This window comes from Pogona vitticeps, chromosome 13, assembly GCF_051106095.1.
Source record: "Pogona vitticeps strain Pit_001003342236 chromosome 13, PviZW2.1, whole genome shotgun sequence".
Classification (NCBI taxonomy): domain Eukaryota; kingdom Metazoa; phylum Chordata; class Lepidosauria; order Squamata; family Agamidae; genus Pogona; species Pogona vitticeps.
In genome coordinates, this window is record NC_135795.1 from 20,844,660 (window position 1) to 20,860,541 (window position 15,882).

General features: G+C 49.4%; 1 protein-coding gene across 3 annotated transcripts in view; it reads left to right on the top strand.

Annotated features, from left to right (window-relative positions):
• Window positions 1-2,517: 2,517 nt before the first annotated feature.
• LLGL1 (LLGL scribble cell polarity complex component 1) overlaps window positions 2,518-15,882 on the top strand; it is a 50,197-nt gene continuing 36,832 nt past the window's right edge. Inside the window, exon 1 of one of the 3 annotated variants that reach the window (XM_072982479.2) lies at window positions 2,518-3,264. In XM_072982479.2, coding sequence (XP_072838580.2) covers window positions 3,103-3,264 — 162 coding nt within the window. In that variant the 5' untranslated portion in view covers window positions 2,518-3,102. The remainder of the gene's footprint in view (window positions 3,265-15,882) is intronic. The other 2 variants (XM_078381333.1, XM_072982480.2) reach the window with 2 other exon arrangements.

Here is a 15,882-nt window from a genome sequence, read left to right on the forward strand (position 1 = left end):
GGTCCCTTCCAGTAGTTCTAAGATTGTCATCATCAACATCATCATCTTGGGATAATCTGCATTGCACGATTTCAAGGGGATCGCCTACACTACATCGTGAAAGTAATGTGATCCCCTTTAATTGTCATGGTTCCATCCTATCTGATAGTGGAATTTATCATTGAATGAAAAACTTGGAATATAGAAAATTCCATGAGAACTTTACAGCAGAGGATTCCAAGTGCCAAGGGACCCATGAGGTGACCCTTTTACTGCAGGTAACTACGTGACAGGTGAGCTCTCCACCTGCTAAATGTTGGCATTTCTGCTTGCGGTGAAAGGCGGAAGAGCAGACTTTCTTAACCTGGTGGTTCTTTTTCCTGGTCAATGGGATTCCACATCCACCACGGCTGGCAGGGAACCCCTTCAAGGGGAGGCTTCACAAAAGCTAAAACAGTGAACACCTGTCTCTCCCCCTCTGGATGCCAACGGACTAGGAAAAAACATATTGACCTGCTCCTGTGTCTTAATCAGTCAGACGGCAGCTTGACCTGCAGAAGAAAACTTGGAGAATTCATAGCTCTTGAAATCAGAAATGTAACTGAAAAATTGTTACAAATGTACTGGAAAAGGAATGACATCATCTCTAGTTACATTACAATTGTAGTTATCGCAAAAAGTGAATTACATGTAACTCTTTGCAACTACTTAGATCCAACCTTTGAGAACTGTAGCTGTACAGGATGAGTGTGTTTGCTTGCATGTAAATCTCACTATGTTCAATAAGGTTACTCTGTCAGGAGGGCATGGAACTATGGCAACAGCCTGAGACAAGTCTCAGCCACAGGCAAAGCATCCCGAGACCTGGCATGCCGGCTTGATTCCCAGGTGGCCCTTATCTGATGAAGCTTTTCTATTAACACAAGAACGACAGGGCAAACACGAAGAACCTGATCCAGAAATTGCTTCCTGTCCAAGATGTGTAGAACTTGCTGCCTCGTCTCTGAAGCCCAAGCTTTAAATGAGAGCTGTGTAATCAGTTCACAACAATTTGTTAGCTTCGGCACAACCCGATGCCACGGGTTCGGCAGCTGGCAGCCCGTGTGCCCAACCTGGCCCCGAATGCAATTTCGTTTGACCCTGTGGCCTTTAATGCGTGGTGATGCAGGGATGCTAAGAAGCCTCTTGCTGGTGGTTGCAATTCTAGGGGAAGCAAGATGTTTTTAAATCCTGCATTTAAGTCCCCTCCCTTGCTTCTTGGCTGCTTGCTCCCCGTATGCGACACGGAGGACATTCTGCACCCACAGCGGTCCACCACGATCAACCCCTCCCAAAAAAGATATTTTTTGTCCACCCTCCCCTTTAAATGTCACCGTTTATTATTGCATTGAAAGATAATTCCCTGCCACACTATTTGATACTTTTTTGTCGTTGTTTACCCTGATCAAAAGGAGAAGAAAACCAAACAAGAAGATAAAAGGAATGGTATCGAAAACCTTGGACTGGAAGGGAAAGATAAAAGGATGCCGTCAGGCCGTCTTCTAAGAAAATGCAGATTGGGGAGCCGCCTTACGGAGGGAGATCCTTTATGACCCAACGATTCTCATCACCCATCCCAGCCAACTCCTGTTGCATCATCTTCCATGGTTTGGCTTGATGTTTCCTAACGTTAAAGGCACAGCCTCGGTTCCTCTGAATCGGCTTCCTTCCTAGGAAAGGACAGGGTGGGTTCCACTGGGTGGCCATAGTGGTAAAAAAAAAAAAAAAACACCCAACACACCAGTTCTTTTCACAGCAGATGGGTTTTATTTCATAAAAGCCTCCGTGCAGCTTTCTCACAGGCAGAAGCGGCCTTGGGTACCATCTACGGAAGTGGGTGCCAACAGATATTTCCTAGAAATTAGGGTGCCCCGAGATGGTTCTGCTTCATGGAGGTTGGGGGGGTCCCCATGCCCGTTCTGAATCCGGGTGCAGGTCCTCTTGGGAAGGCCCTCATGTTGCACCCGGGCCATCCTCTCTCCAGTTCTTTCCTGCCTGCATTTCTCCTTCCCCCTTTGCTTTATCTGGCTCCCTGCCTTTTATGTTCTCAAGATCTTTCACCATCCTCCTCCTGATGTCTTTCGGGGTTCAACTCAGAACATCCTTCACCCCCCCCCCCACTTCAGATGCTTCTGCGCTTTGTGGACTCCAACACCCAGAATCCCCCATAGCTGTCGGGAGGGGGTTTGGGGTTTTTGGAGTTTTAACACCCCCCCCAAGAAACACGACCCTCTCTTCCGTTCTTGCTCCCGCTCCCTGGAGAACCCCCAAAACGCGCGCACAGCCCTCCCGCCCAGACAGCGCTCCGGCGGGCGCAAAGGAGCGAGGAACGAAACGCGTTACTTTAAAAAAAAAGAGAGAGAACCGCTCCGTTCCTGCGCCTTTTCCAGGCGGGAATTCCTGCAGAGCCGGGGAATCTAGGACCTCACCTGCCAACCCCCCCCCCCTCCACGCTTCCGCCCGGCCCATTTAAGACGCAGGAGGAAGCCAGAGAGGCTCCGACGCCCTGCCCTGCCCTTCTTTTTTTCCCCTTCGGCATCCTTGGACCGGAGAGAGCTTTCCCTCCCCCAAAATTTGCACCAGTCCCGAGAACTCCATTTCCCAGCAGGCCCTGACGGCGCAGGCGCAGAGAGGACCCCCCACCCCTCCCGAATCCAGAAACAGCAGCAGCTGGAAAGGAGCGCCCGGCCTCGTTCTTGCCTCTCCGGCGGCGAGCGGGGGGTCCCTGGCCGGCTCCCGCTCCGAGCGCGCGGCGGCGGCCGCCTCCCCATTGTTTGGCCGAGGGTTCCTCTCTCTCTCTCTCTCTCTTCCCCCCCCCTCCGCTGGTTCCCTGATTGGTTGGCCCGAGGAGCCCCCCCTTCTCCTTCTGCTGGCCCAGCCCGAGCTCCCTTCCTCCTCCTCCTCCTCCTCCTCCTTTGCTCCCTTTCCTCTCCTTTCTCTCGCGCTCCCGCCGGCTCTCCATCTCCGGTGCGCTCTTGGCACCTGGGCGCACGGGCGCTCGCCCGGCTTGGATGCGCAGCGCGCCCCTGCCGCCGCCGCCGCCTTCCTCCTCCTCCTCCTCCTCCTCCTCTTCTTCCTCCTCGCATGGGGGAAGCGCCCCCCGCGCCCCCGCCGCCTCGCCTCCGCCGCCCGCCCCCGCCCCCGCCGCCGGCACCCTTGGGCAAGATGATGAAGTTTCGCTTCCGCCGCCAGGGCCACGACCCCCAGCGGGAGAAGCTCAAGCAGGACCTCTTCGCCTTCAACAAGGTGAGCGAGCCTCGTCGGGGTCCTTCCCCCCCCCCAAACTCAGCCGCCCTTACGCCCCCCCCCCGCCCGCTTGGGAAAGAGGAAGGGGAAGAGCCCTGGAGATGTTGGGGGCGCGCGCGCCGGCGATGGAGAGATGCAGGCTTTGCAGTGGGTGGGAACCTATGGGGTCCCCCCTCTTTTTTGGGGAGAAGGGGGGCTCTGGTTGCTTCCTGGCCTCCCTTTCCTCGGCTTGAAAAGGACCAGCAGAATCTGCGGGAAAGGGGGGGGGCTCAGCCTTCTGGGAAATTTAGGAGCGGTGCGGGGGTCCTTTCCCCCGTGGGAACGGTGTGGCCCTCCCTGCCTTTAGACCTTTGGCAGAACAGCGGGGCTTTTTAAAGGGGGGGGTATTGGAGGCACAGAGGCAGCCCGCGTCTGTGGCGCTCAAGCCTCCTTGGGGGGGTGTTGCTTTTGGGGTGGCTCTGCTCCCTCCCGGCGTTTCAGTTCTTAGGGAGAGCCGGTATCGGCGAAGCCAGATGTCACTTGAAAGAAAACGGTGTGCTTAATTCCCCCTCTTTCTCGTCCTCCCCCCTTCCCCACTTTGGGGGGGGCAAAGATGGGAAACCGCCCCTGGAGGAGAAGGAGGACGCCAGTCTTGGGAAGCAGCTGGTCAGCCTTTAAAAGAACAGAGAAAAGGCGGGGGGGGCTGTGCCTGGGACTCTTTCCTTCTCTGCCATCCTCTGTCCCAATTTGGAGGGGGGAGAGAAAAGACTATTTTAATATAGTTTAGGGGCACATATAGCAGGAAGGGCTTGGGATCCGTTAGCTGACAGTGAGCGAAGGGGGGCCGCTCATCTCCTCCCCCTCCAGTTCTGGAAGAGAGGGGTAGCATCATCATCATCATCATCATCATCCTCATGTTGATGGTACGGACCCTCTTTCTTTCCTTCCCATGTTTGCATCCTGACCTTGTTCTCTTATGTCGCCCAGTAGCATCGTCTTTGAACCCGAGTTCAAAACTAAAGACTTTTTAAAAAAACTTGTATGGAAGGTACGGAGAAAAAAAGAAGGATTTTAAAACAAAGTGTGTGCAGGGCAAGAGGTGAGGTGAAGTGGTGGATATTTGATTTTCCTACGGGGAAGTAACTCCCTGAAATTTTCTTTCAAGGGTCTGCACCCAACCCAACAAAGAAGCTCGGAGCCCCTTTCCTGTCCTGTGTTGAGCATATGTGTGTGTTTTAAATTTCATCTCTTCCTACGCTCGCCCCCTCCCAGTAAAGATGGGGTGTGTGCGTGTGTTTAATTGCCTGTTTTCTCCTGATGTGACCAGTTGGCAGGGGGGAAAAATAAAGGGGGCCTTCCCCTCCTTTTTTCTCTCTTTTCTGTTCTACTCTGGGGTTTTCAGCAAATTCTTTAGTGGGGAAGGGGGCTCTTGGCTGGCGTTTCTGGCTGCACTGTTAAAGTTCTGTTTCATTCCGACCTTCCCACCCACTGGTCTTCGGTCCTTCCCAATCTCTGAGGACAAATCTGGGAGAAGAGAATTAAAAACAAATCTTTCACCGTTTTTTTTTTCATTGCAGCCTTAAAAAGCAAAGCAAAACGAACGCTCGCCTTCTTTCCAAACTCTGCTGTCTATTCATTCTGTCTCTCTCTCTCTCTCTCTGGCCACCATTTCTTCTTGCATCTTTGCTTTAGGCCAGAGAAAATCTGGGATCTCAGCTGAGGCCAGGACTGTGTTTCTCTGCTGTAATTTGGGGGTGATTCCCCATTCTTTAATTAACATCCCCCCCCAAATTCTTTCAGCTCCTGCCAGATTTTGAACCACTCACAAGTCTTGGGAGGATCTGGCTCTTTGCTACCCCCTGTTCCCCTGAAAAGTCCAAGTTTGGAAGAATTAAAATCAATGCCTGTGTTGGAGGGACGCCCCCCCTCCCCAGATGGTGTTTCTGCAACAAAGGCCAAGCTTTTCCTTCTGTTCCTCCTCGCTCCCTAGAGATGATGTCTCTTGTCTGGGGTGGTGGGGGAGGGAGATGATGCTTCTGAACAACATGATGGCCACAGTTTTTTAGTGCGAGGAGTTCAGAAGTGCAAGGAACTAATCACGGCTGCTTCTGATCATGTACAAAGCACTGTTTTCTACTCATTTCTTCTTTACAAAGGAAAAAACAACAACTTTTTTCAGAGGGGGGGAGCATTGGAAGAGTTTTGATGCTGATCCCTGGCTGATCCATTGCATGGATTACAGGTGATAGTGGCTGAAGCATTTGCTTACTATTCGTTATCCTTTTTCTGCTGGGTCTTTGAGAAGATGCACTCCAAGAAACTACGAGGGTTTCTGTTCTGGTTTTAGGCAGCCTCTGTGCGAACGCAGTGGGCGAAAGGGAGGCCGAACGGCTCTGGAGAGTTGCAGAACTTTGCCTTCGGATTCCCGGGCCCTGCCTCCAAGACCCCACCTCTCCTTCTGAGGAAACTGATTTCCTCTCTCTCCCACCCCCACCTCATTCTTGATTTACAACCCTTTCTCCCAGGCCCCCTCCCCCTCCCTTGCTTTTCTTTTTCTCTTTTATTTTCCTTTCATTGTGCCAGTTTCTCCACTGGCCGGCTCGAATTAACCATTTCCATGCCCGGACTCTGGTGGATACAGCTGGCTGCACTGTACAGGCTGGTCCCCTGGTTCCCTGGATGTGCTTCTGTTCTGTGGAACAGCTGTTCCCATTCTGGGAGCCTTTGGCTGGGATGGACTACCACCCCCATCATCCCCAGATGGCAGGCCTGTAGCTCAGTTCGCAGCGCGTTTTCTCTTCTCTTCCCTCCCCCTGCTTTTCCAGTCCCAGGGAGTTCCACAGGTTTTTGTACAAAAGTAAAGGTTTTTGTACAAAAATAAGACAGGGTCTTATATTATTTTTTGCTCCAAAAATGCATCAGGGCTTATTTTCAGGGGATGTTTTATTTTACAGTCATGTCATCTTTTTCAGCTTGCTACACAATGCTACACAGGAGTGGAGGATGGGGTTTCTCTTAACTGGGGCTTATTTTTGGGGTAGGGCTTATATTACGAGCATCCGAAAAGTCATACTAGGGCTTATTTTCGGGTTAGGTCTTATTTTATGGAAACGGGGTATCTTTTGTGTTTCGGATCTTGAAACTAAACAATTGGGGTCCCACGGCTTCTACATCAGAGGCGTGGGGCAGGACTGTAAATATGCTCAGATTTACACCTTGCCTGGATGTTAAGATCATTAGAGCAGTCCTTTCTCGTGTTCCCACCACCCTCCCGGGTTCGAATGTGTTTTTAGTCTTGCTTTTGTTTACCTTTTCTCCGAGTGGCATTTGTTTGATCCTTTTTAGTGTTTGTATACTCATTTTAAATATGGTTGTCTAATGATGTAAGGTGCCTTGGCTTCTTTTTAAAGGAGAGAGGTGGGGTAAACATATTATAAATAAACAAACAAACAAAAAATTAACAGTACAAATAAAATTAGCATTTTATTGTGTTAAGGAGGTGAGATAAACGTAGGTTTGGTTAAAGCACGATCATTCCATATGTTTTGGTTTCCAAACCGATTCCCATTTCCTTCTCCGGCCTGCCAACAAACTCGGAGCGGTCCAACATGAAGGAGCAACTGCTGGGCTTAAATCTTCGGCTGCCTTTTTCTTCCCTTTCTCCCCCCTCTTTTCTCTTGTCCTCTGCCCCGTTTTGGGCTACCTTTCCCTTCCCATCTTTTACACGAACATCAGTTTCTCTTGCACCCGATTCCAACTTCTTTCTGCATCGAAGCTGAAGCCGGATAAAATAGGGAGTCCGTGTGGCACCGTTGCCGGAGTATTAGACCCGGACGTGGTTCAAAGACCACATTGAGCCTTGGCTCCGGATGGCAAGTAAACTCATGGGGTGACCTTAGGCCAATATTTCTCTCTCTGAACCAAGCCTACCTCCTAGGGCTGTCAGGTGGCTAACCTCACGAGGAAGAAAGCTGCCGACTCAGCCTTGAGCTCGTTGGAAGAAATTTACACTAGAGAAATAACAAATGAAAGATGACTAGGTACTAGCATCGTCTGGAGGGGTGGAATTTCACAAGTTTCCTTCCTTGTCTTGAGTTCCCTCCCCGTGAAAATTATTATTTTTTTCTTGGCGAAGGAGGACCGTGAATTGGGTATGTGCCTGAAATACTTGGGTGCCTGGAGGGACAAGCTGAGGTGGGAGCTTGATCCTTGCGTGCTGATGGCAAAAGGATGTTCTCGGGTTGCAGTGGTGGGCCATGTGTAGGATAGTACCCTGTGATGACGCAACTCTTTCCGGCATCTATGCCCTGAAGCTGTGGTTCTCAACGGATTACCGCCATGACGTGGGAATGGCCTGGGTTGGACTCGGGAATTTTAGAACAATTGGTACGAATTCGTTTCCCGCCCACCCCTCAGCCGCTGCCCTGCCCTTCTCTGAGCATCGTGGGTGAGTGGGTTTCCTACCAGCTCTTTGCGACATATGGGTGACAGCTGTGAACGGGGGGGTGCCCAATCCAACCCACAGAAATCTCAGTAGGTGACCCGGGGCCAGTCTCCGGCTCCCAACATCGCTTACTTCATGGGGTCATTTCAACTTTAAAAATGGCATCAGGGGGCCAATCCTGTACCCCATCCTGAGCCTCTGGATGCTGACCATCCTATGGGGGTTCATGGTGAGCATTTCTTATAGGGTTGGAGAGGAAAACGTGCCATAAGGTGTTGCTTCCTGGGGTCATCCCTCAGCTAGAACAACCGCGCTCTCTTATATTTTAGCGCTCTCTGCTTCCCTGTCTTTAGAATAGGGGCGAACGACTTCAGAAGGCTTTGGGGGGGGGGGCTTTCTTAACCATCACAACCCGTGGACTCTACCAGAGCCACAGCTAATCAGTTCTGGCTTCTCAGAATCAAGTTTGGGGACTTAAAATAAGATTATTTGGGGGTGGGGGGAACAAGGGGAGGTTATGGGACAGGAATAAAGGTCCGCCAAGTACTGGCTGTTGTCTGTAGCTTGTGTGATTCCTGTATCAGCTTTGAATGTTGAAAGGATGCTACACCCCATGAGGAAACCTTGGCCTGCGGAGTTTCCATGTGCCGTTATTCATTCATTGTTCTGCGGCGCTCTTGACATGGGCCAAGGAAGATAGGCAAGCATCCCGTAATGTTTTTATCTTACTGTAAGCCACCCAGAATAGCGCAGGGGGCAGCATATCAATTTAAGAAATAAGCAAATGAATAATATAGAAATCTCAAGACCCGATCCCATTACAAAAAATAAAATCAAAGCGGCCGGGTTCACCTTTGCCCCTTGCGTGAGGTTCCGGCCGCTGGCGGTACCGTTTCTTTTCAAATTTTGAATCTGAACTTTGGCGAGCGAGCCGGGGAAGTTTTGTTGAACTTGGAGCGACTCGCCCTGCGTGTTTCTCTGGCGTAAACCTGTTTGTGGGGAACGCTGGAGGCAGATGTTTACCTGCCGTGAACCGCAAGGGTTTCCTGCATGGCCTTGGAAGGCCCCTTCTGTAAAGGTGCCGCAAGGCGGGTTTGCCAAAAGCAGAGTTTCCCCAACGCATGTGTTTTTAAGAAACATCGTTTGTGGGAATGAAACAACGGACTGTTCTCTGATTGCCGGGGAATGAAGGTAGATGGGGAAGGTTTTGGGGAGGAGGGCGGACAGACTTTTGAGGCTATCATTCAAAAATAAATAATAAACACAGACTTTCCCCCCCCCGAAAGGCTCATTAGTTTTAACTCCCATTTGACAGAAACGTACAACAGAATTCCCTCCCTCCTGTAGACTTCAGTTGTTCCTTTTGCCGTTCATGGGTGTCAACCTAGAGAAATCCCACTATGTTGGTTTTTTATAAGAGTTTGCCAAGATGTTTGCAAACTTCCCCGCCCCCTCCCCTCCCCTCCGGATGCAAGTTGAGGTTGTTGTTTTTTTAAAAAAAGTCTAATGTGTGAAATTCACACAGAGGTAGTTGTCAGTTTATGGTGCACCATGGTGCGTGTTTGTGTTGATGTTCAACCCCCGATGTGGACCAGAGGTGGATTTCTCAGAGTTGAGAGCATTCGAGGACTGCTGCCATTTATGGGTTTCTCCCCTGCCCTTAACTTGTCCAGTCTTCCATTGGGACGAAGTATGCCATGCAATTAGCCATCATTAATCATGGTTAGGTTTTATGTATGCTTTCCTGCAAGCAAAGCATATTAGATAAATGTGTCGTAGTGTTGCATGCAGGGGATCGATGATTCATCAGGAGAGGAATGGATTTATGCAAGGATGGGTGCCTGCAGACCTCTGGGTGGCGTTGGACTACAACTCCTATGGTCCCCCGACCATTGGCTTTGATGATGGAGCTTCTGCTTTAGACCTCGAGGCTCTCAGGTGTTGATAGAGAGGAAGCCTCCGCTGACTTGTTTAATTGCTATTTACATCTAGTCTATCTTGTGGGAGGGAGTTCCTCAGACTCGGCTGTGTAAAAAAAAAAAGGCTGACTCACATCCCTCGTGGATTTGCTGTCTCATGACTAGTGTGAGGAGCGCGAAAGAAAGAAGAGGAGGAGGGCAAAGAAACACCATGCAGGTTAAAAAGTAAAATACATTCATAGTAGCTAGCTGGTGGCTGGTTGCATTGCCATGGTAGCAGACATTAATTGGTGAAAGTTAATCAAGGCTAGAGTGCAGCTTGGCGAATGTTTGTTTATGATCAAAACAGGGTGCCTTGGCTAATCCTTGGAATGGGCGTCTAGACACAAACCAACGGTGATCGCCTGAGAGTAAGGCCCTAAGAGGCTTTGCTTACTTTGGGTCAATGTCATTAATTAAGCAAAATCTGAGTGTTTGGGGCCTTCGTTTATCTGGGGTTCCAGCAGGAGCCTGACCAGGTGGGCTCGGATGCCTGGATCCGAGTCCACACGGCGTTGAGCTCACTTCCACCTCCACCCAGTTCTATTCAGTATGGTTTTGTAAGTAGGGGACTGTGCAAATTTGTGCAAAATACACAAACCCACATTCGTCTAATTGTAATCTCTGTTTTTGCCAATTCTCTAGACCAGCAGTTCTCGGCTTTTTGGTTTTCCAAATGCTTTTGGGTTTCCGCTCCCGGGAAGAAATTCGGGAGAGTTCATGTCCAAAACAGATGGGAAGGCTAAAAACTGAAAGTGGCTGGCTTAGATCTTAGTAATGAAATGCGGCTGCTGATTCCCGCGGAAGAGGGGAATCCATTCTCAGTGGGGCTGAAATGCAGCGTTCTCTTCAGAATGTCCCGCTGCGTACTTGTTAAGTTCCTAGACCTCATGGTGGTAAAGTGCAGGAAGTTGCTCTGGGCTCAGGCAGCAGTATGTAAATAAAATAAAATAAAGGAAAAGGAAAACACCTCGTATGATCTCTACACCGAAGATGTATTATTGTCTGAATCGGGCGACTCAGCCCTTCCTGGAATGTACCATTCCAGAGGGCTGGTGCTTTTGCTGATTGTGTACATCAGCTCTGAATTGTGTTTTTTTGGCTTGGATATTTTAAGGATGTGTTTGCCAGAGGGGGTAACCGATCTGTCACTTCCCATTGGAGTAACTGACTAGTCACTCATTTTTATTTTTTATTATTTGTTTAATTTATTTGATTTATATCCCACCCATGTGGTCTATATGACCACTCCCACCCTCATCCTCTTGTACTTTTAACTTTCTTTACGCTCCCTCTTCTTTCCTACCTGCATCCATGGTCTGGCTGAGAGGTTCAAGATCTGCAGCATTTAACGACTTAGAAGCTGAATGAACGTGAGACTATTTGACTTTATGTCCCTCTGCTTGGATGCGGGTTAAACAGATGCAACAGCAGGGAAAGACTTTGTAATCATCATCCATTCCAGTTTGAGTCCTTTTCTCCCCCCCCCCCCCCACAATTCCTTTATTAATGTATTGGCATTTCCAGTGGATAAAGCGATAGACTAGGAATCTGAAGAACAGGGTTCAAATCCCCGCTCAGCCATGGAAAATCCCCGGGGAAGTGGAACTGCTAAAGCCACTCCTTAAATACCTTGAAAGCCGTGGGAGCGCCTCGAGACGTCAGCTCTGATTTGAAAGCAGAGAAAGGGAAAAAGCATTACTAAAAGCAGATGTAGGAGCAACAAAATGCAAACCATCCCGTTTATTGTCTTTAAACATTTGGGCATGCAGAAGGCCGTGTTGGTTTGGCGCCCGACGGAGCACACGGGCTCTCTCTAATGTGTCCAATTACATCCAGTCCATTGGGTCACGGAATCGGTCCCACGTGGCCTGTGGCGCTGCCCCATCGCCACCTCCCCGATCTGTCGCTTCCCATCGGAGTGATTGAAAACGGTGCTCAGTATGCTGGGAACAGCCCAGCGGCAGGCCTGGAGAAACCATTTCAAGCTCCAGAGGATTTAGCAAATTCCTTTCCCCCCCCCCCCATCCCTGTTGTAAACAACTCTGTCCTCTGGGTGTTCAAAGTGGACCATCTGGTGGGGGTTCGATGCATGGGACATTGGAAGGGGACGGATCTAGTAAGCCCCTGTTCGGATCTTGCCCTCAGCCGCTTAGTGATTTTCGAGGGATGTAACTTAAAAGAAAAGCCCACAATTGCATGCATATTCCCCCCTCCCCTGAAATAAATCCCATGGAGTTAAATTGGGGGGGGGCATCTAAGAAAGTGTGCACAGAAGTATAATCTTAGGGAAGCTGCCCCTTTTGAGCCTCAACACCCTCTTTGGGATGTGAGGATGATGCCAATGTGGGGCTTGGAAGATTGTTAGAATTGTTGAAAAATAAGGGATGTGAGGTGCTTTGAATGACTTCTAACATTTGCATACAGTTGTTGCAATAATGATAAATATCACCCTGGTTATTACGGATTCAGACATGCAGCTTTGTACATAATGTGTTTTTAAATTGGTGCAGGCAAGAGGTAAGATTTGTGAGTGCCTTGTAGTGGATTGGTAAGGGTTTCCGACTCCCTTAGCTTTGCGATTGTAAGTGTAAAATAAATCTCTGCTGGGACAGAATTTCTGGGAACTTCTGTAGCCCAGGGGGGAAAAACTCCCCCCCCCAGCTCTGTAGCTCTGCAGACATCCCACTGCATGTAATTTCCTGCCTGGCCAATTCTTTTTTCTCTACTTTCACGGCTTTTCCCCCCAAGTTGTTCCCAAATGCAGCTTAAAAGAAGGGCCCGTTTCAACAGCTCAGGCAAGACGTGGTCTACAGTGCCCATCGTCCTGCATTGCTGCCTGGGTTGACGGGGACAATGGGAGTCACAGTCCAACAACAACATCTACCAGGCCAAGGATTGCCCGTTCCTGGATTGTGGCTTCCATCATCCACAGATGTTTTGGTGGGGAAGGGGTGATGAAGGTTGAAGACCCCACACAGTTGGGGGCGAAGTTCCATGAAGATAGAAGAACAACGTGTCTGGCCCAGATCCGGCATCCGTGGATGGTGGGTTCTTGAGGGCCACCACCTTGGCCACTGAGATGTTCGCTGAAATTGAAGAATGGGTACCGGATGCCACCAGGTTGGCACGGCGAAGGTGGTGAGAGGCCGCTCTGAACGCCTGATGAAGAGAGGAAGGAGTCCCACAGAGGACGGCCAGCCCTGGATCAACTTGGCACCAGGCGGGGCGGGGCCCTCCCACAGCCACCTCCTTGCTCACCTGCGCCAGGTATGGAGCGGCTGGAGACAAGCAAGGTGACCCAGTTTTCAGGTTCATTTGAAACTGGCCTTTGAAGAAGCTGTGTGCAGCCCAGGAAAGCCAAAAAAAACCCCATCAATTCCAACGGGTTTTTCTGTTATTTTTGTGGCACCAGGACTACCTTCTTGGAAATATAAACATAGAAACATCTTTCTAGAAAAAAAGAAGGACTTGTTTTGTTTCTTTCCTGGTAGGTGGATTCACGAAGCCGGTAGGATCCACCTTGTCCTTTCCTAATGTGGGCTTTCGGGTTTTTGAAAATCTCCTCTGGAAGGCCATGGCTTCTGGTAACTGGGATCGCTGAGTGGAACCTCCATGTTCAAGAGCAGTGATCAGTCTGGGCATCCTTTGATAAGGACCAGTAGGAAGAAGCCTACCACCATTGCCACCACTTGCTATGAGGCTGGGTTTTTGTAAAAAGCCTTAAGAATTTTTTCTTCTTCCTTCCATTCTTTGCCGAAGTGTCACACGGTTTACAGCCAACGCTACTTGCCCCGTATGATCCGCCTGTAGCTCTCTGGCCTCCTGGTGTTTTGCGATCACCATAGCAGCAAAACTTGCAGCTCCGCAGTAATTGTGCGATTTTTGAGTGACTAACGGCATGCTTATTTCTTCTTGGCTTTCCTCCCAGCCATAATATTCCCTTTTAATGTCTTCAAATAGATGACAAATATTTATTCTTTTGCCATTTCACAGCGTTAACCCTGCGTGTCGGTGCCAGGTGGCTTCCAAACATCCTTATAGGCCAGGGGACCGCTCAGAACGTTAAAATGCCCAGAGTTTCAGCCCAGTAAAAGCCATACCGTGCTCAACTAAGCACCAGGCACGTTTTCTAAGGCCAGATGGAGGGTTTATCTTCACCCTTCTCTAAATGCAGTGATAGTGAAGCAATTTCAGCTCTCATGGAACCACAGGATGTCTTTAAATGTATAAAGATCCTTCTGGGAGAAGGGGTTTGTTTGATTCCGTCATGGCGGGATTCGGGTTGACCGAGCAACTGTGGAAGCATGAAATGCAATGACTTTTCAAGCCCATTTACCAGCTTTCTTTGTGAAGGCAAGGCTCATTTATCAGGGAACGAGGACTCCTGGATGGAAAGGGCGAGAAATGTTGAAATAAACCCAGTCATTGCTCATGATACGGCTTCCTTTCTTTCCGAAGCTCAAACGGTCTCCATTTGGGGAACCCGAGAAGGGCCGAATCCAGAAGTGGCAGGTTTGGCTTGAGGTTCTGAGGTGCACCCCTTCTGTGGTTGACCTCTGGCAGCTTTCTTTTGCGGGTGGAAAAAAGGACCTAGTCTCTCTCTCCACTGCAAGTTGGCACTTGCCCCCCGGGGTGGCTGGCCGTTATCCGAGGTGGACCTTCCCATTGTCTGTGGTGGATAAGCTCCTTTTTCTGCTCCTGCTCCGTAAGCTGGGACGGGAGTGACTCTTACTCCCCAGCCGGCCACGAGGGAGTTCTCTCCATCCATTTATATAAGGAGAAAAGGGGTGCTTGAGTTTTTCCGTAATACTGTACCTCAAAGCACCCACATTTTTGGTGGAGACAAGCAGGAAACTTAGTGCCCCGTTGTCTTCCCCGTACAAAACTACCGTATTTTTCCATGTATAAGAGGCCCCCATGTATAAGATACCCTCCATTTTTCTAATCCAAAATTAAGAAATCTAAGTGGGGCTTAGCAAGTGTAGGGGGGAAGGGATCAAAGCACTGCAGGATCGCTTTGATCCCTGCTTTCCCCTCCACTTGTTTTTGTTCCCTCCTCAGCTTACTTCCGTGTATAAGACGACCCTCAATTTTTAGTCTAAAGATTTTAGACAAGAGTATAGTCTTATACACAGAAAAAAAATACAGTAAATCTTTTCTCCTCCTCTGCTCCTCCTTCTCTGCTGTGAATGTTCGCTCACGTTGACCCCGACACTGGAGGGAAGAGAAGCTAGAACTGGCTGAAAAGATGCGTTTGTCTCTCTCTGTTCCAAAAAAGGGGAAAAAATTCATTGTTTCAGCTGGAAAGGTTCGGGAAAGGGATGCCTCGCTTAGCCGTAGGCTATCTCTCGGCCAAGTCTTGATTAATCTATTCCTTCTTTTCCGGGCAGCCCTAAACCATGAGCTCCCGGGAGGCTGACGTGGGCTGGAACAACGCTAAAAGAAATCTCCCACCTGCCTTGTGTGGGACGGTTTGGCAGCCGTTTCACCTGCTTAATAGAGCTCTTGGCCCACGGAGCGAGACCACCAGGCAGTCCCGGGCTATTCAGAGAGCGTCTCTCGGGAAGTCTGGGCCAGCGGTCCGGTTGTTTGGCCGTCGTCCGACTCGGCTCTTGTGGCGTTGCATCCTGATGCGTAGAAATCTGTACCGTGAAGCTCGTTCCCCTCCAGAATTGCTTTATCTCCAGTCGGGGAAAACCTTCAGGGGCTAAATGGACGGAAAATGGTGTGTGTACATGCATGCAAAAGTCATTGCTTTCCAAATGTCGGCTTTAAAAGGCATAGGAGCGGAGTCGGCAGAAAACTGGTCACCCTAGGCCGGTGTAATGGCAAAATTTATAATAATAATCTTGGAACTGCTGAGTTGGAAGGGACCCTCTGAATCACAGAGTCCGGCCCCAGTCAAGGAGACCCGGGGGCGGGGGAGATTCGAACTCCCAACCTCTGGCTCCACAACCAGATACCTAAACCATTGAGCTATTCAGTTGTGCTTCGAAGATGAAAGATTTCAAAACAAAAAACACTGTTATCTTTTTTTCTCCAAAGCAAAGTTTAATCTTTCTTTTTAAATATCCACTCTATGCTAATCCTACATTTTTGAGTAAGGTTTTTATTTTCATTTATTAACTTGTTGAGTAAATTTCTTATTATTGGATATTCTTTGCTGGAGCTGATAGTCTTTACAGACTTGGGGTGGTGGTGGTATTTTGGCCTCAGTTTGAGTATTATTAAAAA